The sequence below is a fragment of the Nannobrachium achirus genome, assembly GCF_963921795.1.
Source record: "Nannobrachium achirus genome assembly, chromosome: 4".
NCBI lineage: Eukaryota > Metazoa > Chordata > Actinopteri > Myctophiformes > Myctophidae > Nannobrachium > Nannobrachium achirus.
The window spans coordinates 28927806-28952550 of NC_137813.1; the positions used below are offsets into that span (position 1 = coordinate 28927806).

Here is a 24745-nt window from a genome sequence, read left to right on the forward strand (position 1 = left end):
GACAAACGGTTCACGAGAAAACGGGTCACTTCCTGTTTGGTGAGGGGCACTTCCTGTTTGGCGAAATAGGCCCCAATTAAGTTTAAGGACTCTTAATCTTGTCATTTGACGCAACCCGCGTGTCTGTATGACAAACGGTTCACGAGATCAAGGGTCACTTCCTGTTTGGTGAGGGGCACTTCCTGTTTGGCGAAATAGGCCCCAATTAAGGTCATGGACGATTAATGAATTAAAGCTGCAAGCAGCGATGACCGGGCCCTCGCAGCTCTACCCACGTCACAAGGCCAGCAGCCAATCAGAAACCAAACAGGAAGTCAGCCATTTCGACTAATTAGTGGCGTTTTGGCGCATTTTTGGCCGTTATCACGGGTCGCACTTTAACGACAGTTTTGTGAGAAAAAAAAAGTTTTTTGAGAAAAAAAAAGTTTTTTGAGAAAAAAAAAAGTTTTTTGAGAAAAAAACATTTTTTTGAGAAAAAAAAAAATTTGAGAAAAAAAAAATTTGAGAAAAAAAAAATTGAGAAAAAAAAATGTGAGAAAAAAAAATTTGAGAAAAAAAAATTGAGAAAAAAAATGTGAGAAAAAAAAATTGAGAAAAAAAATTTTTGAGAAAAAAAAAATTTTGAGAAAAAAACATTTTTGAGAAAAAAAAAATTTTGAGAAAAAAAAAATTTTGAGAAAAAAAAATTTTTGAGAAAAAAAAATTTGAGAAAAAAAAAATTTGAGAAAAAAAAAAATTATGACACCAGCCGCGAGTCTGTACGACAAACGGTTCATGAGTTATAGAGGCACTTCCTGTTACAGAGGGGGCGGGGCTTAATCAATTACAGCTCATCCCTATTGGCCGGAAAAAGACCAAAGTTGTGTGTGCATTTTAAAGTTTAAATCACGTTGCTAGGCAAAAGTATGGCAGAGTTATGTGGCGCCAAAGTTTCTGGGTTTTTTTCGGAGTCCCCCATTCTAAGTCAATGGGGTTTTTGGGCGTCGTTTTTTGCGAATTACATCGCAATCGTATCGCGGATCGGAAAGAAAAGTAATAGCACACCATTCCCGGCCGAGCCGCACGTTTTGATGTGTATATTGCGGGGGTGGCGTAAATCGTGCGGCAGTTATTACGTGCCGAAATTTCCCCCATTCTAAGTGAATGGGGTTTTTTGGCGTCGTTTTTTGCGAATTACGTCGCAATGGTAACGCGGATCGGAAAGAAAAGTAATAGCACACCATTCCCGGCCGAGCCGCACGTTTTGATGTATATATTGCGGCGGTGGCGTAAATTGTGCGGCAGTTATTACGAGCAGAAATTTGCAAGAACATTACTTACTTACTTACTGACTGACTGACTGACTTAAGTATGGCGGATTACAATAAGTGTTCTGCTATTGCATAGCAGGCACACTTAATAATATGGCACACACACACACACACACACACATACAGTGACAGTACACACCACGCTATTTTGGAAGTAGGCGCTACCTGTTGGGTAAAGTAGGTCAGAGTGTAACTGGTGTGGGGCGTGGAACCATAAAAGCCATGCATCATGTTAGAGGGCAGCGCTAATGTCTGTAGGCCTACTGTATTAGCCTGCTACAGGGGTCTTCAACGTTTTCAGGCCAAGGACCCCTTAGTTGAGAGAGATGAAGCAGGGACCCCCACAACTTTTTCATAGATTCCATATAGTTTCGTTGTTTGACATTTTGGATTCATGTCAATTTGTGTTTTCAGATATTTAACCACCTCTCAATACTTAATAAAGTTGACCTTTCACTATATGTACTTACTCTGCTCTTTTTCCTCCTCTACACCAAACCTCTTTGCCAAAAAGTGAGCTTGTAGATCTGCTATTTTTGGCTAAAGTTCTTATATGGACACTAGGGTTCATGTGGTTAATATAAAAAAGGAGAACAAAGTTTTGGAGGACCCCCTGAAGTAACTCTGTCTCTGAGGACCCCCTAGGGGTCCCGGACCCCCTGTTGAAGACCCTTGGCCTACTAAAGCCTCTATCATAGTCCAAGGTGAAGAGCTATCACCTCACTGCGGTGTAGTTTTCTAGCTATCACCTAGGCTTTGTTAGACATTTTTAGGTGATAGCTAAAAAACTACGCTGCGGTGAGGTGATAGCTCTTCACCCTGGACTATGATAGAAGCTTTAAACCACAGGAAGGGGAAGAAAATATTACGTTAGCAATTAGTGAATGTTACAATGCTGTAAAATAAGTCAGGTGCACAGTGTATAACGACTATTTAAATTCTAAATAATGACTTCATTCATTGCAGTGGTTCTCAGAGGGTCCTTGTGTTCCAAAGGGACCCTCTGGGGCTCCATTTAAATGGTAAATGGTGCATTTATATAGCGCTTTTATCCAAAGCGCTTTACAATGTGCATTACATTCACCCATTCACACACACATTCATACACCGGTGGCGGTGGAAACCATGCAAGGCACCAACCAGCTCACCGGAGGCAACTTGGGGTTCAGTGTCTTGCCCAAGGACACTTCGACATGTAGACAGGAGAAGCTGGGATTTGATCCGCTGACCCATGGAGCATTGGCCAACCCACTCTACCTCCTGAGCTACAGCCGCCCCATTTGTACACTCTTTGTACCACAGGGTTATGTGGGTCGTTGACATTCAAAAAGGGTTGGGAATCACTCAGTGAGTCGTCTACATCAGACAGTGGTTCTCGAAGTTCAATTCAATTTTCAATTCAAAGGAGCTTTATTGGCATATGAAAACATATGAAAATTGGAGGGGGTAGGCCAGGCCTATACAGCACTATATGTGAACAGAGCTATGTTGCATTGTGTCATCTTTATATAGGCCTACATGGTAGCCTATAAAGCTTTTAGAACAAATAGGAACATTGTTTTTTTTCTCTCAATAATTTAAGTAGTAGGCCTATAAGAAAAAGAAAAACTGCAAAATGTGCTTAAAGGAAGCAGCTCTGTTTCATACTGTATGTGATTCCAATCCAGGGAGGGACTCTATAATTAGGCTATGTTCCTTTAGGGGTATCTACAAGTATGTACTGTAACTCTGACAGTCGACATGGAACCAAATGGACCCGTTTTAAAAAATGTGAGAACCACTGGTCTACTACTGTACAAATACCATACATTCATGCTTCCTCTGAGGTTTCCCCCGCGATGGGCGGGGTCCCTTTTGAATGAGTGACGTACAGGCGGCTCGATGCTATTGGCTGTTTGGTAGAGGCCCGGCCCACTCTGCCCTCCCTGCCTGCCGAGAGACTGGAACGATCTACACATGATCTACTGTTTGGAGAGAGAGAGCTCCTCATCCGAACTCACACACATTGAACGCTTCAACAACAACAAACAGTAGCCTACTTTTAGGCTACAGAAGCTTCAGGTAAATCTCATTAAATCGTATTTAATCCTATTTTATTTGTATTTTTTTTTCCAGAAACTCCCCACAATGTCTAAGGTGTGGTCTCTCTCTAGCAGTGCATCACCATCCCATGTAGGATGTATGTGATGTTGCTTTGGTTTCGTAACTTTCGTTGTGCGTGCGCCATGCGCCGTGCGGTCGCTCAGTGCCAGCAGGCAGGGGTGTGTTTGTTTGTGTTGTTGTGTGTGTGTGTGTGTGTGTGTGTGTGATGTAGAATGAAATCTAGCCACTCTACAAACCACGAGCTTTGTTGTAGATTGACTATATTTTCGCACGACACCGTCCTACGTAACGACGAAAAGCCGGGGGCAGGTTGTCGCACGTTTTCTGGAGAAACATTGCCGCGTGTGCGCGGATGTTTGGTTTTTATTGATCGCTGCTGCTGCTGCTGTTGTCACCGTGTGTCTATGTGTGCGTGTGCGCGGATGTTTGGTTTTTATTGATCGCTGCTGCTGCTGTCACTCGCGCGCACGCGCGATGGGGGTGAAAGTGATGGAGAGAAATGCGAGCTGATGCAGAAGAACATGGAAAGGGGTTTGAAGTTGACACCCGATCATCATTTTGCGTTGAGAAGCGCCGAGCGGTGTCCCTTTCAGAGGAAGTTGCGTTAAATATTGTGGTTATTGGGTTAAGGCAGTAACTTGTTCCGACGCTACGGCTCTGGTTTCCCGTTTTCTCAAAATGTTTTTTCTTTTTTTGAAATGGCAGAGATGTGTCTGCACACGGACTGACTGAATGGATGAATGAATGAATGTTTTGTAACGTTCGTGCGTGTGCGCGTACACGCCCACGTGTCTCGTCCAGTCGGTCCAGTCTGACCAGCCGAGTGACATTTTCAAAGACGCTGAACTCGTCCGTCTTGTTCAGTGGATTAAAATACCGAATGATCGGGTGTTCTATTTCTTTCTTTTGTCGCCCTAGTGAAGTCTATGAGGTTTACGTTTCAAGAATAGGCATGTTTATATTGCACTGATGCTGCTTCTCTAATAATTATTCTGTTCAGAGTGACTGTTGATAACAGGAGGCTATTGAACAGCCCAGCCCACATGTCTAGATAACCTGTAACTGTTCCGTTATTTACAGCAGTGGTTCTCAGACTTTATCATGCCACCAAGGAAGGACCCCCAAATGAATATGCATTTGTCAGCGACCCCCATACAACAAAACAAGTGTTGGTTAAATGCTTAAAATATATATATATATAAAAAAAAAAATCTTAAACATAATTTCCAGATTTAAAAAATAAATATCTGTCTGATCAACAAGCCACGCGTTGTGAGCTTGTAGACCGACTTATGTTCAAATGGCCAATGTGTATATTTAGTTTTAAAGTGATAAAGCTGGTTTTGATGCATAACACATTTTGCTGGGGAGTGGGGACCCCCTGGAACGCTCTCAATGACCCTGGGGGTCCCCATTGAAAACTACTGATTTTTCAGGGCCAATTTTTTAAATGGGCATTATTGGAATGGAACAGGTCATATTCAAATAGCCTGGTCAGACTGCATTGTTGAATGGGAGTGGACAATGGCTAACTTTCTGCAGCCATTCGTAATGCCTGCTTGCGATAAAGACAGATCGAGAGGCTTGGCCTCTGCGGAGGGATGGACCACAATAGTGTCTCTCTTCCTGCTCTCAATGCTGCATTTGTTTTCTTTGTTTGTGTGTGTGTGTGTGTGTGTGTGTGTGTGTGTGTGTGTGTGTGTGTGTGTGTGTGTGTGTGTGTGTGTGTAACTGTGTATGTGTCTGTCTGTCTGTCTGTCTGTCTGTCTGTCTGTCTGTCTGTCTGTCTGTCTGTGTGTCTGTCTGTTATAGCCCACGTGCCAGCAGCAAATAACAAACTGTTACCTACAAGCCCACCCACTTCCTCCGCACATTCTCTATATCAGTGGATCTCTCACTCACTTCCATTTTTACACTGCTCAGTGCTCACACACATAGCTAAAATAACACTGGAGTTTGTGTGCATACGCACACAGCACACAGCACACACACACACGCTGCCCCCCCCCCCCCCCCTCTACCAGTCTCCATTTGTCTCTCTCATTATTTCGCTTTCTCAAGTCTAATTTATGCTTAGCCCAGGGTTCCCACGGTCATGAAATTCCTGGAAATATTTTGAAATTAGAAAAATATTTTTCCAGTACTGTAAAAGTTTTGGAATTGATCAAGGTTCCTGGAAGATCCTGGAAAAAATAGCTATGCATGCATTGTTTTTGGTTATTGATTTTGTTAATACCTCTGAAATGACACATTAAACATTGGCCAAATTGTCTCATATTAGAGGCAGAAATTGTGAAAATAGCTGATCTACATGCTCACAACGCCTCGCAACACAAATTCCTCTACTCTTAGTGCTCGTCAGGGTGCAGGGGTCCCCAGTTGAAATATGATTATTTGCGCATAGGGGTAAGCGACTCGTTATTGAGCTGAATTATTGTTATATAGTCCTGGAAATCTAGGGGCACGGTGGTGCAGTGGTTAGCACTTCGCCTCACAGCTCGAAGGTCCTGGGTTCGATTCCCGCCGGGGGAAGCTGTGGGCGCTGGGGGCGTGTTCCTCCGTGTTCATCAGCACCCACACCCTAGGTGGGGTTGGCGATAGGGCCTTTCTGTGGTGAGTTTGCATGTTCTCCCCGTATCTCCTTGGGCATAGGCCCTCACACAAAAATATGCAGTAGTCCTGGTTTCTATACTATCTCCCCCTAGCCAGCCGGGTGCTCCCCAATGTCCCCTGGCGTGGCAGGGGGAGAGCGGAAACCAGGACTACAGGTTAGGTAGTCACCGGGTGAGAAAAATGGGTTGCAAAACCTTGGGATAAAAAACATTTAAAAAAATATATATATAGTCCTGGAAATCGGGTTAAATATTCTGGAAAAGTCTTGGAAAAGTTTTGGAAATTAATTGGTAAAGATGTGTGGGAACCCTGTTAGCCGCAGAACGGTGTCGTTCAACAAATCTGTACTTTTGCAGAGTTGTTTTCGGCGAGTGACACCGTCGTGGTACGATGCATAAGCTAGTATTTTCTGTCAACGTTTCTCACTATTCTCTTCTGTCACATCATGGCCTCGCCCTCTGTCTCGCAAAACAGTCACACCCACACACAGTTACAGTGACAGGTGGCTGTAGGAAGTGAGAGGGAGAGAGATGATGGATAGCAGAGGGAGAAATCTGCAGAAATCAATCACTCAGCTGACCAAAGAGGAGCACACACACACACACGCAGAGAAACACCTCTGGGATTATATGTTGACCTACTTTTCATACTCTGGTCTGGAACGTAGCAAGTGTGTGTGTCCTGTGTGACGCCTCGCATGTCCATAGTTTGTTTAATCTTTGGGATGCTGCTGTGAATTGTCGCACAACCGTATTAAACATTATTTATTTTAGACTATGTACAATACATGTGTGTGTGTATCTGTATTTTGAATGCTGGAGGACGATTCTCTAGTATCTTTTCTGGGGTGGTCTAATACCTAGTGTTATGTACATTTGCTTAAGCAAACACACACACACCCATTCCTTGAAGGAGGATTTATGGCTTTTACAAGTGCTCCAGTCCTTTGTCATCATTGTGGAATGCGTGTTATGTGTGTGTATAATTGCGACTGTAGGTCGCAGTTTTACAATGAGAACTGTCACAGCTTGTCCTCGTCTGTCTGGACTATGGGTTTGTCACTCTGACATCAACCACACTATGGTTCCCCTGACACATCAATGTGACATCACAAGTGACATCACAGTGATGTCAGATACTCAGAGCAGGGATCATAAAAGGGCATAAAAGGGATTCTGTTAGGGATCTCCATATATGGGCATAAAAGGGATTGTATCCCAGATCATGCCCTGTTAGGATGTTAGGAGAACCACACTAACAGAATCCATATATGGCCAAGACAGATGACGCAAGGGCGAGGCCGCTTTTCGCCCTTAGGCGTCTTACTGGTATACAGTTCTCTTACTGTAACCATATGAACCCTTACAGGTCCATTTGATCATTTACACCCGGTTACAAAGAACATTCAGGATTTTACTGTACCAGCATTTCTCATGCAGCATAGTAACATGACATCCAAGATAGGCTGCCATGGAGACGTCAAGGCTAGCATTTTGAGAACAGAGGAGATGTTGAGAACAGAAAAGTACAGGGATATCCAGGCAACACCCCAGGTTGAACTGTAAAATGTAATGGATGGTACATTTTCCTGTGCTGAATATGAGACAGAGGGTTTTACTGCACTGTTCATTAGTATCATTTTATGTCAGGGGTCTTCAACAGGGGGTCTGGGACCCCTAGAGGGTCCTCAGAGTTACTACAGGGGGTCCTTCAAATCTTTGTGTGATAGAAACCTTTTTTCTCTTTTATATTAACCTTAATGTCCATATTCTGAGAACTTTAGCCAAAAATAGCCGATCTTTAGATCGGCTATTTTTGGCAAAGAGGTTTGGTGTAGAGGGGGAAAGAGCACACTATTTACAGAGTGAAAGGTCAAGTTTATTAAGTATTGACGGCTCAAGTGGTTACATATCTGATAACACAAATTGACATGAATCCAAAATACACTGATGATTGTGTTGTCAAACGATTAAACAATATGGAATCTGGGGGTCCCTGCTTCATCTCTCTCTTAGCTAAGGGGTCCTTGGCCTGAAAACGTTGAAGACCCCTGTTTTATGTTATTTGGACATCGGCTATAAGAAGGAGACCAGTTATGGAAACCTGTAGTGCATATTAGGCATGAAAAACAGTGACTCCCCCCACTGCCCAAAGACCGATGAGGAAATGAAGACACAGAAAGAGAGAAACTCTTAACTCACGAGAAATGTCACAACTGATCAGGTGATTATTGAATCAAAATGACAACAGAACATGTCATGGTGGAAAATGGTTGAACAACAACATGCACTCACTTCCATGTAATGTAATGTAAACAAACTCTTAAACCACTGGTTCCCAGTGTGAATTGTAGGTCACCAAATGCTGAAATAAGGCATACTGAAATAATGAATATGCCACACTAAAATTGTTCATTTTGAATAATGATTTGTCATTTATCATCAATCAGTGATTGTCTATCTTTAAGTGGTAAACAAACATGTCACTATCACTTCAATCAATGCGTGTTCATGTTTTGGTACCCAGCTTGCTCTCTCCCTCTCTACCTATTCTGTATATGCCTCTCACTGATCAAGCTCTGGTCTCTGAACACGCACACACACACACACACACACACACACACACACACACACACCATGAATGGCGCCTATTTCTGCAGCACCACCTGCACCATGTCTTGTCCATATATGGACATAATCTGGCCAACCACCTACCACAATTTGAACTTTAGCTTGTGATGTAATGAACACAATTTTGTAGAAGGAGAAGGTTGGTGTTTCTAGAGCAGAGGTTTGTGGTGTGAATAGTTCCTTGAGGTAGGAGGGAGCGTTGCAGTGGATGCATTGATGGGTTTAACAGGAGAGATTGCATGTCTGGGAGGAGATGGGGAGCCAGTGCAGTGAGTGGAGGACGAGAGTGATGTGCTTGTATTTGCATGCTCTAATCAGGATCCTATCGGTGTCGTTCTGGTCTGGATGTATTGGAGCATTTAATTCGGATACCGATGAGAAGTACTTTGCAGTAATCGGCTGGAATTACCTGCCCGTTAATATTCTCTCTGCACCATCACTAGAGGCCTTTAAGTGTCTATTGAAGACAAATCTTTTCACTCTAAATTGTATAACTTAGTTATAATTGCTTCTTTTTGTTTGTTTTGTTTTCTGTTTTTTTGTTTTTAACCTGTAGACTTTGGCACTTTGACTTTGGTTGACCTCAAGTTGAGTTGAATAGCATTGACATAATGTCCATTTCAGAGGTCTTGTTGTGGTTGTTTTCCTAAAGTATGTCTGTGTGTTTTCTCTAGTGATGGCAGAGGCCCACCAGGCGGTGGCCTTCCAGTTCACCATAACCCCAGAAGGCATCGACCTGCAGTTGTCCTACCAGGCCCTCAATCTGATCTACCAGTCTGGGCTCCGCTCCTGGAAGAAACGCTGCAGCCGCATGAGGGTAAGGCTGAAAATGGATGATCACCTTAAGTGTGTGTACTTCTATCTCTGTGAGGACCATAAAACCTTTTATTTATTGACGACATTTACTTTGTCATTTTCAAATTTTAAGGTGAAAATTAGATAAAATAAAATAAAAATAAAATAGAGATTTTAGAAGCAGTTAGGCATTAATATCTTGGACAGTTAGGGTTATGCCAGTGTTATGTACATACACTGTAGCATTTGTCAGGGCTGAACCTGTGACCTCTTTGACCATGTTTTGTACACAGAATATTCCTCATGTCAGCTCATTTTCCGTGTACGTAAGGAAGGGATGTCAAACTGCCAGCCCATGGGCCAGGTCCGGCCTGCAAGGGGTCATTATCAATCCTGTGGGAAAAATTATTGAAAAAGAATAAAGAAAAAAATATATAAATATATATGTTACAGTCAGTTTGGGTAACTCAGTGAGATTGGGGTAAGAGCGCTCGTTTTGTCGTTCACCACACATCCCTAACACCACCTGGATCAATTCACCTTGATAGCCTCTTATCAGCGCACCTGTGTAATTCTCACCATGAGATGGCGACAACAGCCATTCACTTGTGTAGTCGCTGACGTCACTCGTTTGCGACACCTCTTTCGTTGTTTATCTTCTAGCCTAGCTCAGCTGTGTTTAGCCATTAGCTTACTATGCCTGACTCTAACCCTAACCCTAACCTTAACCTCTGTAAAACTATGCCTAACCCTAACCCTAACCTCCGTGGCGTGAGGCGCTATCATTCCTGCCGACGCTACGTTGTCGTTGTCTTTGTTGTGGATCAAAGCGACCGCTTGTTCTGCCCCGTGCCGCACGATGAGCGCTCCTGTTCTCAATTTCACTGAAACTCAAAAGAACTGTGACATATATAAACACACACACACACACACACACACACACACACACACACACATACACATATATATATATATATATATATATATATATATATATATATATATGTGTCATAGTATATTAGAGAAACAGCACATTCGAGACGCGGAGCACTCGTGGTGCGGCACGGGGCGGAGCAAGCGGTCGCCACAACAACGTACTCCAGGCGGTGCGCCGCTCTATTGTCCACGACACTGCGAGCGGCTACCGAAGCCCCCCTGTATCCACGAAGCCCAAACGAGTTACGAGGCCCCCCTGGGTCCACGAAGCCCCAAGCGGCGCGAAGGCCAGCGGACCTTGGTCCTGCTCTTCGCCCCCGAGCGCCGCAGGCGCGAGTGGCCGCGAAGAGCGGGCCAGGGCCGCGCGGCCGGCGGAGCGCCGCGCGAGTTACGAAGCCGTGGTGAATGCAATCGTTATATTTATGCCCAGGCCGTAAGGCCTGGGCAAGCGCACGTTAAACGCCCTGTCCAAGTGACTACAATGGAGCTAATGGCTAGGCTAGGCTAGGCTAGGCTAGGCTAGGCTAGTAAATAAAGAGTAAACACTTCCGGTCTGCGGCGAGTTCAAAGCGTGACGTAACTCTCTTATATACACTCTGGTGAATGGCAGAGCAGTGGCTGACGTCGCCATCTGGTGGTGATTAGTGTGTGGTGAACGTCAAAACGAGTGCTCCTTGACAACTTTTACTGGTTTCTTGAACATACTGTAACATATATATATATATATATTACAGTATGTTCAAGAAACCAGTAAAAGTTGTCAAGGAGCACTCGTTTTGACGTTCACCACACACTAATCACCACCAGATGGCGACGTCGGGGCGGCGCTCGGGGGCGAAGAGCAGGACCAAGGTCCGCTGGCCTTCGCGCCGCTTGGGGCTTCGTGGACCCAGGGGGGCCTCGTAACTCGTTTGGGCTTCGTGGATACAGGGGGGCTTCGGTAGCCGCTCGCAGTGTCGTGGACAATAGAGCGGCGCACCGCCTGGAGTACGTTGTTGTGGCGACCGCTTGCTCCGCCCCGTGCCGCACCACGAGTGCTCCGCGTCTCGAATGTGCTGTTTCTCTAATATACTATGACATATATATATATTCATTCGAATTTGTTGTTTGATATGTGAGGGAAGGTATTATGCTGATGTGACTTCTACTTTTGTATTGGTGCCAAGCCTTGTACTACCAAAAGGTGTTGCCACATTTGTAGACTATCAGGCTTCTGATTATAACCATAGTAACACAGCTATGAAAGGCTGTGGACACCGCAGGTGGAAATGTCCTGTTGTTCCCACGTTTAATCATGTGTAAATGCAACTAAAATATGTAGTATAAACTTTCTCATTTAGGCCTAGCCCTGAAATCGGAATGCTACTCATGTTTTGCGTAATGTGACAGAATTATACGACGGCATTCATGCCTTTGCAACCAGATGAAATGTCTTTCCCAGAGGTACCCAGTTCATTTGCTCTCTTTGTAATCTGTGTGTCACTCACAGAAATGACAACAAAATGGGCAGGTACAAGGAACAAAATATCATGGTTGGAGCAAGTGAGCACGATCATAAAACATTATGCTTGCTAATGGGATTTGTGAAAAGGGTCCTTTTGTAGTTCTAGCAGTCAGAGAATGATGAGAGCAGGGTGAAACAACAGTGAAGGCCTTGGAAGCACACCCTTCACATTATTTTTGTCACTATTACCTTAGCCTCGGGATCCAGACTTTTCAAGAAAGAAAAGCCTGGGTTATCGCCCCTGTAACTGTGGCTCACAACATTTTAATTGTATATAAAATATATGTAGCCGTTCAGATATCTTATTTTACATCAGTATTGTTCATGTGAACTGGTTTGTTTAGGTTTATCCATTATAATTATAAAATTGCTATGATTTATTCCACCGTGGGTCATTTCCTCATTTACTCAAAGCGGACAGCAGCAGGAGTCATGTCCCCCGCCATGTCGTTGCCGAGACGCCAGAGGAGCCGATGAGATCTGTCGGGCCATAGAATTTCCGCGTTAGGTTAGACTACTATTAATATGAACGAAATAAAAAGAAAATAAACAAAAATAAAAATAAAACAATTCACAGGAGGCAGGCTGTATATTACAATTCACTGTAATATTGTCTTGTTCAGGTTAAGCTGTGCTCATGAACCTTCATTTTCCAATCATGAATTCCCGTATACATGCATGAATAGATTGTTATCACAAATGCCTTTGCGATGGAACGGATAAAAATAATAAAAAAGCCACTTATGTGCATGCCAATAAGTGATGTGTTGGCAAACCTCAATATGCCTGTTAATAATGACATACGTCTTTAATGGTTCTAGTATTTGTGCAATGAAATTATACTCGCTATTTGTGAATGGAATGTCACTTGTGACTGTTATGTGGTTCTCAGTAGGAAAGACTGATGTTTCTGACGTGTGCGTGAACATAGGAATTGTTGTGACATCTTGAGTGTTTTGTGCATGGGATGACGGCTCCAGCCAAAGACATAAATTACAAGTTTAGAATTCCCTTCTGTGTACGAGAAGGCAAATGACGCTGCCCTAACAAGTACTGACATGTTTTCTTTCCCACTTCTTTGGTGAAACATGGCATAGACTTGTGAGGTAAAGTACATGTGTCTGCCAAGGAAGACCTCCCTTTTCCCCCCACATAGGTTTTTTATTTATTTTTTATATTTAACTTTAATTTACAACGGAAGTGCAGTCACATTGGGCTTAGTCTTGGGAGTAGACTGTTGCCTCTTACAATTTTCAAATGCTTCAGTCATGAAGTCTGGAGCATGGAAGCTGTGAAAATGTGACGCCTCCTCCCCGCTTCTGTTTTACCTTTACAGATGTGAAAATTTGTCCTAATATAAATCAAAAATAATATAAGCCTACATATAGCTTGCTGCGTAGCAGAAATGTAAAATAAAATGTAAAGATATTTTAAAATGAACGGAAATGACAATCAGATAACCGCTTTTGATCTCGCTCGGTTTTCGGGATGTTTAGTTGCAGACTCTACAGGCACATGGCAGGCAGAGATTGTGGAATATTAACTGGCTACGCGAGACTTCATCGGGCTGAAACCTTGCCCAAAGATGGAGTCATAGTCATAGGTATAGAGTAGACTGATTGATCTATGTCATAGATCAATGGGTTATAGGCCGTGAGCTAGCACCGTACATATGGGGTTATCGGTATCATCTAGGGGGATTAATTCTCATAGTGATTTTTGGGAAGGTATACACCCCTAGTACTAGGAAAAATGGGATAGCCTTGCAGTGGAGGTAGCTTTTTGTGTGTTATCACTCCTTTTATAACCACATGCCAAAACACAGTTTTCAAAATCCGAATGGAACATTCTACTTCAAACTGATGGTTCTCTCTTAATATTGACCCTATCTCTTTGAAAAATGGTTGGGATAAAGCTCAGACTATATATTCTTCACTAATGTTGTTAACATTTGCATATCTATAATTGTTTTTTATTACAGGCAGTGACAACATAGTGACTTTAATTATGACATAATCCTCTGTGAACCATGGCTCCACATTGTTCGGTCATCGGTACCATCTGGGGGGAACGATTCTCATAGTGATTTTTGGGAAGGTATACATCCCTAGTACTAGGAAAAATGTGATAGCCTTGCATCTGTGGTAGCTTTCTGTGTGTTATCACTCCATTTATAACAACATGCAAAAAAACTTTTCAAAATCCGAATGGAACATTCTACTTCAAACTGATGGTTCTCTCTTATTATTCATCCTATCTCTTTGAAAAATGGTTGGGATAAAGTTCAGACTATATATTGTCCAGTGAGGTGGTTAAAATTAGCATATCTAGAATTGTTCTTTATTATAGGCAGTGACATATAGTGACTATATAATTATGACATAATATGCCAGGGCCCCAAATGTGGGGTCATCATTACCATCTTGGGGGCAATGATTCTCATAGTGACTTTTGGGAAGGTATACATCCTTAGGATTAGGAAATATGTGAGAGCATTGCATCTGGGGTAGCTTTCTGTGTGTAATTACTTCATTTATAATCACATGCCAAAAAGTTTTCAAAATCCGATTGATTGATTGAAGAATTTATTAGAAGTTTGCAATAGAAAAAAGTACAGTCTCATGACAGTACAAATCACTGGTACAAGGTCAACTAAAAGGAGATCCTAGAAAGCCAAGGCTTATTTCCACAGGAACCACACTTTAAGTATCTCATATAACATTGAAAGACAGACGGATAGAACATAGTATCTAGGATAACATCAATTTCAAAAGCAGAAAAAGCAGAAATAAGGGCAGAGAAAAGGGGGGGTGGGAGCATGGGGGCTTAGTCTATTTTATGAGGGGCCCAATAAGTGCACCTCCTAGGGTCTTTCGAGATTTAAAATTGATCAGCGGAGCAACCCTTTGCGAGAATCGAATTCGTTGGTTGACTTTATTTATTACCTTGGTAGTCATTTTTTCACTGGATAGGTTAGCCTCCAGGATGCAACCCACAGTGCTATCATAGTGTCACCTACTTTAATTGTGAAGTTCTCAACTTTGGTCAGTTTCTGACTAGATCCAAAGAGGATATATTCACTTTTACCTAGATGAACGAGATCTGCACCTGGCTCAATGACAACAGACTGAGAGTCTGTTGTCATTGAGCCAGGTGCAGATCTCGTTTAGTTCACAGTTAAGGGCCTTTTCAACCTGCAATATATCTCTGCCTGAGACTAAGAGAGCCGAGTCATCCGTGAACAGAAACCGATTGCAGTCACAAGCAGATCTCCCTTAGTATTGACCCTCTCTGGCAAGGATAAAGCTCAGACTATATGTTTTTCATAAAGGTTGTTTAAAGTAGCATCTCTAGAAATGGTAACAGGCAGTGACAACATACTGTACTATTAGTGTAGTGACTACATTACATAAGATGTTTTCATGAAAGATGTAACACAAAGGGTTCCTTCATAAATAACCTAAAGATTTTAAACCATGTTTACATACATATATTTTAAGTAAATGTATTGTGAAATTCATTAAACAAAATATAGTGCAAGTGTGTAAGAAAATATCCAAAATGCCCACTATTTGATCCGCTTGTCCTAGTATAGAAAACCTGTGTAATCTCATGTTTTGGTTTTCATATGTGTAGAATCCATAATACCTCACATGTTAAAGGTCAGGCCAAGGTAACATTTGACCTCTGGGAGAACAACAATAGAAAAACTTGATGAATATCCATTAGCATGTCACAGAACTGGTATTTCTCCTGACTGGCACACAGTAAGGATGTAAGGATGAGGTTCCAGAGATGGCTGCAACATGCAGGGTCATAGGAATTTAGGAAATCTTGGTGCCTCATCATGAATTGTGTGTGTGTGTGTGTGTGTGTGTGTGTGTGTGTGTGTGTGTGTGTGTGTGTGTGTGTGTGTGTGTGTGTGTGTGTGTGTGTGTGTGTGTGTGTGTGTGTGTGTGTGTGTGTGTGTGTGTGTGTGTGTGTGTGTGTGTGTGTGTGTGCACCCCAACATTTTACAACCAAGACACACCAGTGCTTAGACTCCCTACTACTGTTTCTGCACATTTTGGAGAAGGCGTCAGTCAGCTCCACCCACATGCGTCATGACACCGATGGCAGAGGAAACCATGCAAGGCACCAACATAAAGAGCAGCATCATTCCTGCTCTTTATGTTGAGCAGAGACAGTGATGGATCATGGTGCTGACAGACAAGTTCTAGCTTAGACTCTGGCATGGAGCACATGCATCTCAGCAGGCACTGGGTGAGATATCAAGCATACTGCACATGGCCAGCACGGAAGAAGTACTTCATCATGTGCGTCATCATCCGTCATGAGAGAAAAGGTGACAACCTATTGACAAGGTGTCCCCCTGCACATTCAAACTGGTGGATGGGAAGTATACAGTAGGAATAATTAAGTTGTCAACCCAAAGTCAGCCAGTCAGATGCACAGAGTCCAGGTAGACTGCTGCTGAATCTGTTCAAATGCCTTTGGTCTAGTTGATAGAAACCACTTCAGAGTGCTTGATACACTCAAGACTATTACCACTGAACTTGCCTGTCAGCCCTCCATATGCAAACACATTCATTTCCAGTGCTGAACTTTGCAACAGTATTGCAATGCAGCTGAGGAATGACTGTATAACATTGTCAATCATGAGGTTAATACTCTGTCAACCAGTGACCATAGCTGCTGCCTGCTTGGACACCTGGATAAGGAGTGATAAGGTGTGAGAGACCTTAACCTGACCTTTAGCACATAGGCCTAAGACTGACTAGCACTTGAATATATAACATAAATCTACACCTACTGTATGCCCCCCACCCTCCCAGGTCCCCATATGAATCACCTTAAGTTCACAGTGTCCCTCACACAACTGCAATACAATTGTTGTTTTTAACAACATGTTGTACAATCATTGGATCATTGTAATACAATGGATTTGGCAATAAATAATTAACTGATGGTAATTTCACTAATTCAGCCACATTCCTTGAACCCTAAAACCTTGGGTTAGATAGCCAATACCACCTTTCTATAGGTTGAACAGTATCATAACGCTATTTAAGCTCCAGGCAGCCATCTTGGACGCCATCTTGAAAATGATGGCTTCATAAGACATACATTCCTACATCTTTAGTGTGTTCTTAAGCATGCCTAGATGTACCAGAACTAGTTGAAAAACCTTTTGTATATGGGGGTTAAGTAGTATGTTTTCATATAATGACCCATGTAATTCTCGCCTAGTGTTACATAATAAAATGCATGATAGCACCCATAAAGCTACCACTGGTGCAAGGCTATCACATATTTTCTAACTCTAGACATGTATACCATGACAAAAATCACTATGAGCATTAATCCCCTCAGTTGATACCGACCAACCCCAGTGGCTCACCGTCTATTAGGACACATTTTCTGGTCGCGGACCCATTTGTATGGATCACAAATTAATGTCCGATTTTTCGGTTCCTACATTTGTCTTTAATTACTACTGTTACAAGATTGTCCTAATGAAATTCACAACAATTCAAACATTTTTCAAAATAATTTCATAAATACAAAAATAAATAAATTACATACATTAGGTGGGGCGATGTTTTAAGAAGTAGTGAAAATAAATCTACAAGCGTGTAGATTTAGTTTGTGAAGAGAGCACTGTCATAGTGGCCTCGTAAAACATCAGAAGGCAGGAGGAGTCCGTTGAGGCTGCTGTCATAGATGACTGATGTCACAGCCTGGCCACGCTGTTATTAGACGCTGTCTTGTTTTCTAACAGGATGCTGTCACTGCTAAGGGATAGATCCAAAATGAGATACTCACACAAAAGTATTGTTGACATGAAAGTAAAACTGTAGTTAAACTTTATACAGTGTATGGTTTTCAGGATCTTCTGCTTTTTGCCTCGTACAAACAGGAAGTGTTTAGAACTTGACCAACATTGTTGTGTTTCTTTTGTGTGTGTGTGTGTTAACAGAACAGGGTGATTAAGGGTGTGTACCCTGCTAGCCCCTCCTCCTGGCTCTTTGTCGTCATAGCAATCCTAGCAACCATGTACATGCGCTCAGACCCCAGCATGGGGCTCATCGAGAAGATACAGCAGCACCTGCCACTGAGGTATGGAGAGACACACACGCGCGCTCGCACGCAACGCACTCACTCACACTCACATTCAGGGGCGTCACAAGGGGGGTAAAAGTGGGACTGAGCTACTAGGGCCCAAGGTGGAGGGGCCTTCATTAGTGCCGCGCTGCGAGCTTGTAGATCTGCTATTTTTGAAAAGTCGTTCAAATGTGTGCAAATCTTTGAATATTATGTATTTTTTAAGCGAACATCTGTAACTAAAAGTTTGCTTCTTCATATTATTTTGGGGGTCCTTCACATGAAAAAGTTTGAGCACCACACTGACATAGAAACATGTCAGTCAGATCTACAAGCTCGCAGCGCGGCACTCGGTGCTGCGCTGTGAGCTTGTATCTCTGCTATTTTTCAATATTTAAAGCACAAAATAATAAGTAATAAATAATGCGTTCCCAGTCTTAAATGGGTTAAACCCCCTCCCCCTATGAAGAGCATTCCTGGGGGGCCCGCAGTGAATCCTTGTACCCAGGGCCCAGAATTTGGTGCGACGCCCCTGCTCACACTCACACACACACTTGACATAGCGGTAGATGTTTGGTTTCCCGGTTCAATTCTCGGGTGTTACATTGGTGCCATGACCTGGATCGGGTTTCCTGGGGGGGCCAAAGGGTGGTGAATGTAGCAGAGTCACTCAGCCTGAAGGCCAAAAGCCTAATATCTCCCTTGGCCAAAGAGCACGCACGCAAAAAAAAGGAAAATGTTGATAAAATAGAAACAAATGAGTGCGCAACATTGTAGTTCTTGATTTTAATTTTTAAACTTGTGTGTTATGTGCAGTCAGTGTAGAGCTGTGTGCAGACAAGCGAGGGTCTATCTAGAGCAGTGGTTCTCAACCTTTTCAGGCTGCGACCCCCGTAATAATCATATTTTAACAGGGGACCCCCCACCCTGACGAGCACTAAGAGTTGAGGCATTACATTTTGTATAACATGACGGTTCTATTGTGAAAATAGCAGATATACATGCTCACAGGGTTAAAAAGTCCTTAAATTGTCACTTTAGAAATGTGCAGATACCCTCTATACACTTAACCTTATGTTTAGGTTTGTTTACTGTTGAGAGAGAAAACAATGTTGCACATTAAGTTAATCATCTGGGGATCCCCCAAAATAATTTGGGGACCCCCCTGGGGGTCCCAACCCACAGGTTGAGAACCGCTGATCTAGAGCACAACTCCAGGGAGAAGAGAGAGACGGTTCTATAGAAGGAGGAATTCCATATTGTAATGCTGATGAGTCAGCCTTGGTGCTGGACTTGACCTTTCCCCCACTTTCCACCACATTGATACTCTATACTGTACCACTGTAAGCCTCCTGTCACAACTGACTCACTCACTGTTTAATTATCCCATTTCCTTGCATGTCTATAGTACACACGCGCACGCGCGCGCACGCACACACACACCCAAAAAAGTTAGGAAGATGGCCTAGGCTGAAAGAGGCACTCCAAAGGTCTATAATATATGTCATTGTTTAATATTTACAAATTAGGGTGATGTGTGTGCATACGGTTGTACACACACACGCACGCACGCACGCACGCACGCACGTGCGCGCGCACACCTTACTTACCCCACCCTGATAAGTACTTACGTTCTTGTGCACATACTGTACCAGAGGTTGTGTTAGTCCGGTAATTGCCAGTTACCAATATTTTATGACAAAGACCGGAAAATATAAATCTCTCCAGTCCAGTCCAGACATCTTGACCGGTTGATAATGACACAGCAGTTCATTAATATCACTGCAAATCTCTCTCTCTCTCGCTCACCATTATGCACGCACTCAATGCGCAAATGGTAATATGGGTGATTAATCTATTTGTGCAACATAACCCTGCTATAACGTGTGTATTACTTAGTATGTTCAAACAGAGACTTAAGACTGTGTTAGGCTGAATTTATGGACCTGCTTGTCATTAATGCATACAAATATCTGACCCTTATTTTTATCAGATGTCCGGTAAATTTTAATCATGCCAGCCAGACATTGGGACCAGTCAACTGCAATTTAAAATGCTAGCGCAACCTCTGTACTGTACATGGGTAGAGTATGTAGGTCTCTAATTTCAGATGTGGCCAACAGATGTCACTATGTCTCCATATAAGTGATGACTTATTCTCTTGCTTTTCTAGGGCCTTGTGTTTTAGAATAATGGAGTTAAAATGCAAGTACATGAATGATAACACTGGTGTGAGATAGTTGAGACAGCTGTTTTGGACACTGGGACATGCTAATTTATATTGTGTTTCTTTAGGTTCCTGATAACAGTTGTTAATAACTTCCTGTTATGTTCAAGGGGAGATTTTGTTTAACTTTGACACAGCCATTTTGTTCTTGCGTCATACCACAGAGTATAAATTAATAACAAAATAGACACTGCATTAGACCTCCTTATATGTCTGCCTCTAACTCTCCTCTGTCTCTTTCTCTCTCCCTGACTCCCTCTCTCCTCCAGCCTCCATGCCACTCTGAGTGCCCAGGGCCAAACCATGCTGTCGGCGCTGCTCTTTAGCACCCTCCTGTGGCTCTCTCTCATCCTCACACTGCGCTTCTGCCTCAAGCTGCTCCTCTCCTACCATCGCTGGATGTTTGAGCTGCACGGCCGAGTGTCCAACACCACCAAAGTCTGGGTGGTAAGTCCTACGTGTGTGTGTGTGTGTGTGCGTGTGCGTGTGCAGGGACGTGCTAGCCATTGGGAAAAGCGGGACAACTCCCGAATGGCTGGTTCATTCCCGGCCGGTCCAGGCCGGAAATTAGGAAAAAAATCTAAATAAAATGTCGGCCTTCGTTCCATTTTGGGGGCTGGGCGGCCAACAAAGTAAATCGTCACTGTCGGGCAGAAACCTTGTATCTCTTTTGCAAAGCAAAGCCCTGCTTCACCATACAAGGCTGTTGCACAAAAGTAGTGAACACAGCAGATCTACAAGCGCACAACGCCTCGCCGCGAGGCGTTGGTTGCTTGTAGATCGGCTGTTTTCACTAGTTTAAATCATTTTTAAAATGATAAATACAAAACAAACGGTTTTGGACATACAAGGTTTCCACCTGACAACGACGAAATATAACTCATGTACAGTAATTGGCCCACTGGCTTGTCACTTCTCATGATCTGAAATGGCAAATCTTTGAGTAGCAGCAGCGCTATAGAGAGAGATCTCTCTCTATAGCGCGCAATGAGGGCCTCTCCAACTCTTTTTCCCGGGCTGAATCAGGGGCCCAGCATTGTGTGTGTGTGTGTGTGTGTGTGTGTGTGTGTGTGTGTGTGTGTGTGTGTGTGTGTGTGTGTGTGTGTGTGTGTGTGTGTGTGTGTGTGTGTGTGTGTGTGTGTGTGTGTGTGTGTGTGTGTGTGTGTGTGTGGAGGGGGGGTTCACGGTTCGTGATTCTCTTTTAATTTCTGAAAATCCTTTGGGGGTAAAAAGTACATTTACTCGCAGCCCATAAAAACTGCTCTGTGACCCAAAACATGCATCAGGACCAGGCCTGGAATTTCATCATTTTAGGGGCAAGGCCACTTGGCTTTTGTGGTTGGTCAATTTTTTTTGAGGGCACAAAGGCCAAATGCCAGGGCAGGAAGGCCATCCAATACAACACAATTTTAGTCCATTGAAATAATTTAAGGGTTACATTTAATATGTAGAATATCTGCTGTGAAATAAATAAATGGGTATTTACAATCTGATGCTCAGCCCTGCACAAATCAAATATAACTGGATTGGTTTAAAATGGGGACTCAACAAGACACTGGTGTCTACATGACAAGAAAGAGACACTGGTGTCTACATATCGACAAGACAGAGACAGGCGGAAGTAGTACAGTCAGCTGGGCTGGGGCATAAGGCCACTGTGGCCTCAGGGCATGCCATTTTTTGGAGGGGCACAAGACCAAACTGAGGGGCAATAGAAACACCATGTGCTGAAAAACAACACGGATTTTGCTCCACACCTCTCGCTGTATCTAAAGCCAAGGTTAACACCTATTGTGCCAGCTATGACTTAATCCTGTAACTTATGCCAGCGTTTTCAGTGTTTTTACCGTGTTTTCCAAGGGCGATTGTGCGCGTAGCCGTGCGTTTGCTCCGTGCGTGTGCTCCGTGCCTTTGTGGACATGTCTGTGGGGGGGGGGGGGGGGGGGGTTGCATTTGGTGTTTTTATTTTAGATTATTTTTTTCATTGCAAAATCTTGCTCCCCCTGTTGACAGAGGCTAAAATCGCCTATGGTGACCGGCCCATACTGTCATTGTACTCTGTATAAGTGTATATCATTTTAAAAACCAAGTTGGATAATGATCTGTCTTTGTCTTTCTGTCTCAGACTTTGTTGAGGCTGCTGTCAGGCAGGAAACCACTGTTGTACAGTTACCAGACATCTCTACCTCACCTACCTGTCCCTGCCATCAAGGACACATTGACCAGGGTGAGCACACGCACGCAGGCACGCACGCACGCACGCTCACTCACTCACACACTCACTCACTCACTCACACACACACACACACACACACACACACACACACACACACACACACACACACACACACACACACACACACACACACACACACACACACACACACAGGGCTGTCACGATTATGACATTTTACATGATGATTAATTGTCACTCAAATAATTGCGATTAACAATTTAATTGTGTTTCTGTCGTTGACAATAACTTTCCTGTTTGGCTTGCAGGCTTTGAAGTTGCACATGGCAGATATGACACAAAACCTAAATATACAAAGAAACGACTTGCATATTTGACAACTTTATACTTGAAAAAGAACTTTGATAATGGAAATAGCAGATCTACAAGCTCACAACGCTTCGCATTGCGATGTATTGTGAGCTTGTAGATCGTCTATTTCCACAATTTTTGACAATGTTTGAAAATATGAAAAATGTTCAACATGTGAGCGATTGTGACGATTATGAAAAGATAATTGCGATTATGTCAAATAATTGAGATGAGACGATTATGTAATAATTGTGATAGCCCTATTCACACAAACATGATTGGTGCAAAATCCTTGAGCATGTAAACTCTCTCTCTCTCTATCCACAGTAGTAAATAGCAGTACACTACTACTTTGTCTCATAATACACAGCATAACGCTTTTACAACATGCTTTTAACAATCCACTAATATAACTGGTCTCCTGTTTCTCTCAGTATCTGGAGTCTGTACGCCCCTTGCTGTCCGACCCAGGGTATGAGCGGATGGCTGAGCTGGCCACTCAATTTGAGGCAAACCTGGGGAACCGCCTCCAACGCTACCTCAAACTCAAAGCACTGTGGGCCACCAACTACGTGAGTTAATATTTACACAAATATACACATACCTGTAATATACCCGTATAGCTACACATAACTCGACAAAACTACAAAAATTTACGCATAACATTAGACCTCTACATGTTTGTTTGGTTCAGGTGAGTGATTGGTGGGAGGAGTACATCTACCTGAGAGGCAGAGGACCCATCATGGTCAACAGTAACTACTATGGCATGGTAACTACTTCTATTATTACATATCTACTACTATGGCATTGTACTGTAACTACTGGTATTACTACTACCATTAAGATGCCTAAGGGCGAAAAGCTACCTCGCATCTGGCCAGTGTGGCACAGTGTCACACTGATGTCACACTGCAGTAATGTGGACATCAGGGATCTCCATATATGGGCATAAAATGGACAGAGTCACAGTGATGTCACAGTGATGTGGACATCAGGGATCTCCATATATGAGCTTAAAAGGGATTTGGTTCCCCTGGCATCCCAGGGATCTCCATATCTCCATATATGGGCATACAAGGGATTTGCTCCCCTGGCATCACAGGGATCTCCATATACAGTATGACATCAGGGATCTCCATATATGGGCATACAAGGGACAGAGTCACAGTGATGTCACAGTGATGTGGACATCAGGGATCTCCATATAGGGGCATAAAAAGGATTTGGTCCACCTGGCATCCCAGGGATCTCCATATATGGGCATAAAAGGGATTTGTTCCCCTGGCATCACAGGGATCTCCATATATGGCAATAAAAGGGATTTGGTTCCCCTGACATCACAGTGATGTCAGAGCGTGAGTGTCAATCAACAAAAACGACAGGAGGCCATTGACATGAAAAAGTTTGAGAACCACTGATTTTAGAAGAAGGATTTGACTTCAAGGGTGCCGCGCTGCGAGCTTGTATGTCTGCTATTTTTGTAATAGTTAAAGCATAAAAATAATTTGAAGTAATAATGTGTTCCAGGACTTCCTGTACGTGACCCCCACCCCCATCCAGGCTGCCAGGGCAGGCAACACCATCACAGCCCTGCTGCTCTACAGACGCAAGGTCAACCGAGAGGAACTGAAACCCGTAAGAACTACCGTAGTCTCTATATGTGTGTGTGTGGTTAATCAGACTAATGGATTTAGTTGAATATTTTAAAAGATCTATTAGGATCTCCTGTTTCCGTTTGTGTGAGGCAGCCTGATATATAAGTACACCCCCCTGGACATGGCACTAGTATGTCGCAGGGACAGACTCACCTCGGATCCAAACCCTTGACGCTGAGTGCCACGCCGGTAGGCATTGGGTACTCGTTTTAGTCTTTGGTATGACTCGCCCAGGGGATTGAATCCCGACCTCCCAGTCTCAGGGCGGACAGTAAAGGATACATCCATGCACAGGTTTATTGATCGTATTTTTTTTCCA

At 43.2% G+C, this 24745-nt stretch overlaps 1 protein-coding gene across 1 annotated transcript in view; it reads left to right on the forward strand.

Annotated features, from left to right (window-relative positions):
- Positions 1–9332: 9332 nt before the first annotated feature.
- The window catches only part of LOC308283857 (carnitine O-palmitoyltransferase 1, liver isoform-like), a gene marked incomplete at both ends in the record, with an annotated part of 45729 nt that continues 30316 nt past the window's right edge, over positions 9333–24745 (forward strand). Inside the window, 7 exons of the mRNA XM_080724358.1 lie at positions 9333–9473; positions 17872–18011; positions 20493–20670; positions 22349–22450; positions 23203–23340; positions 23463–23540; positions 24299–24406. Of these exons, the coding sequence (XP_080580484.1) occupies positions 9333–9473; positions 17872–18011; positions 20493–20670; positions 22349–22450; positions 23203–23340; positions 23463–23540; positions 24299–24406 (885 nt within the window). The remainder of the gene's footprint in view (positions 9474–17871; positions 18012–20492; positions 20671–22348; positions 22451–23202; positions 23341–23462; positions 23541–24298; positions 24407–24745) is intronic.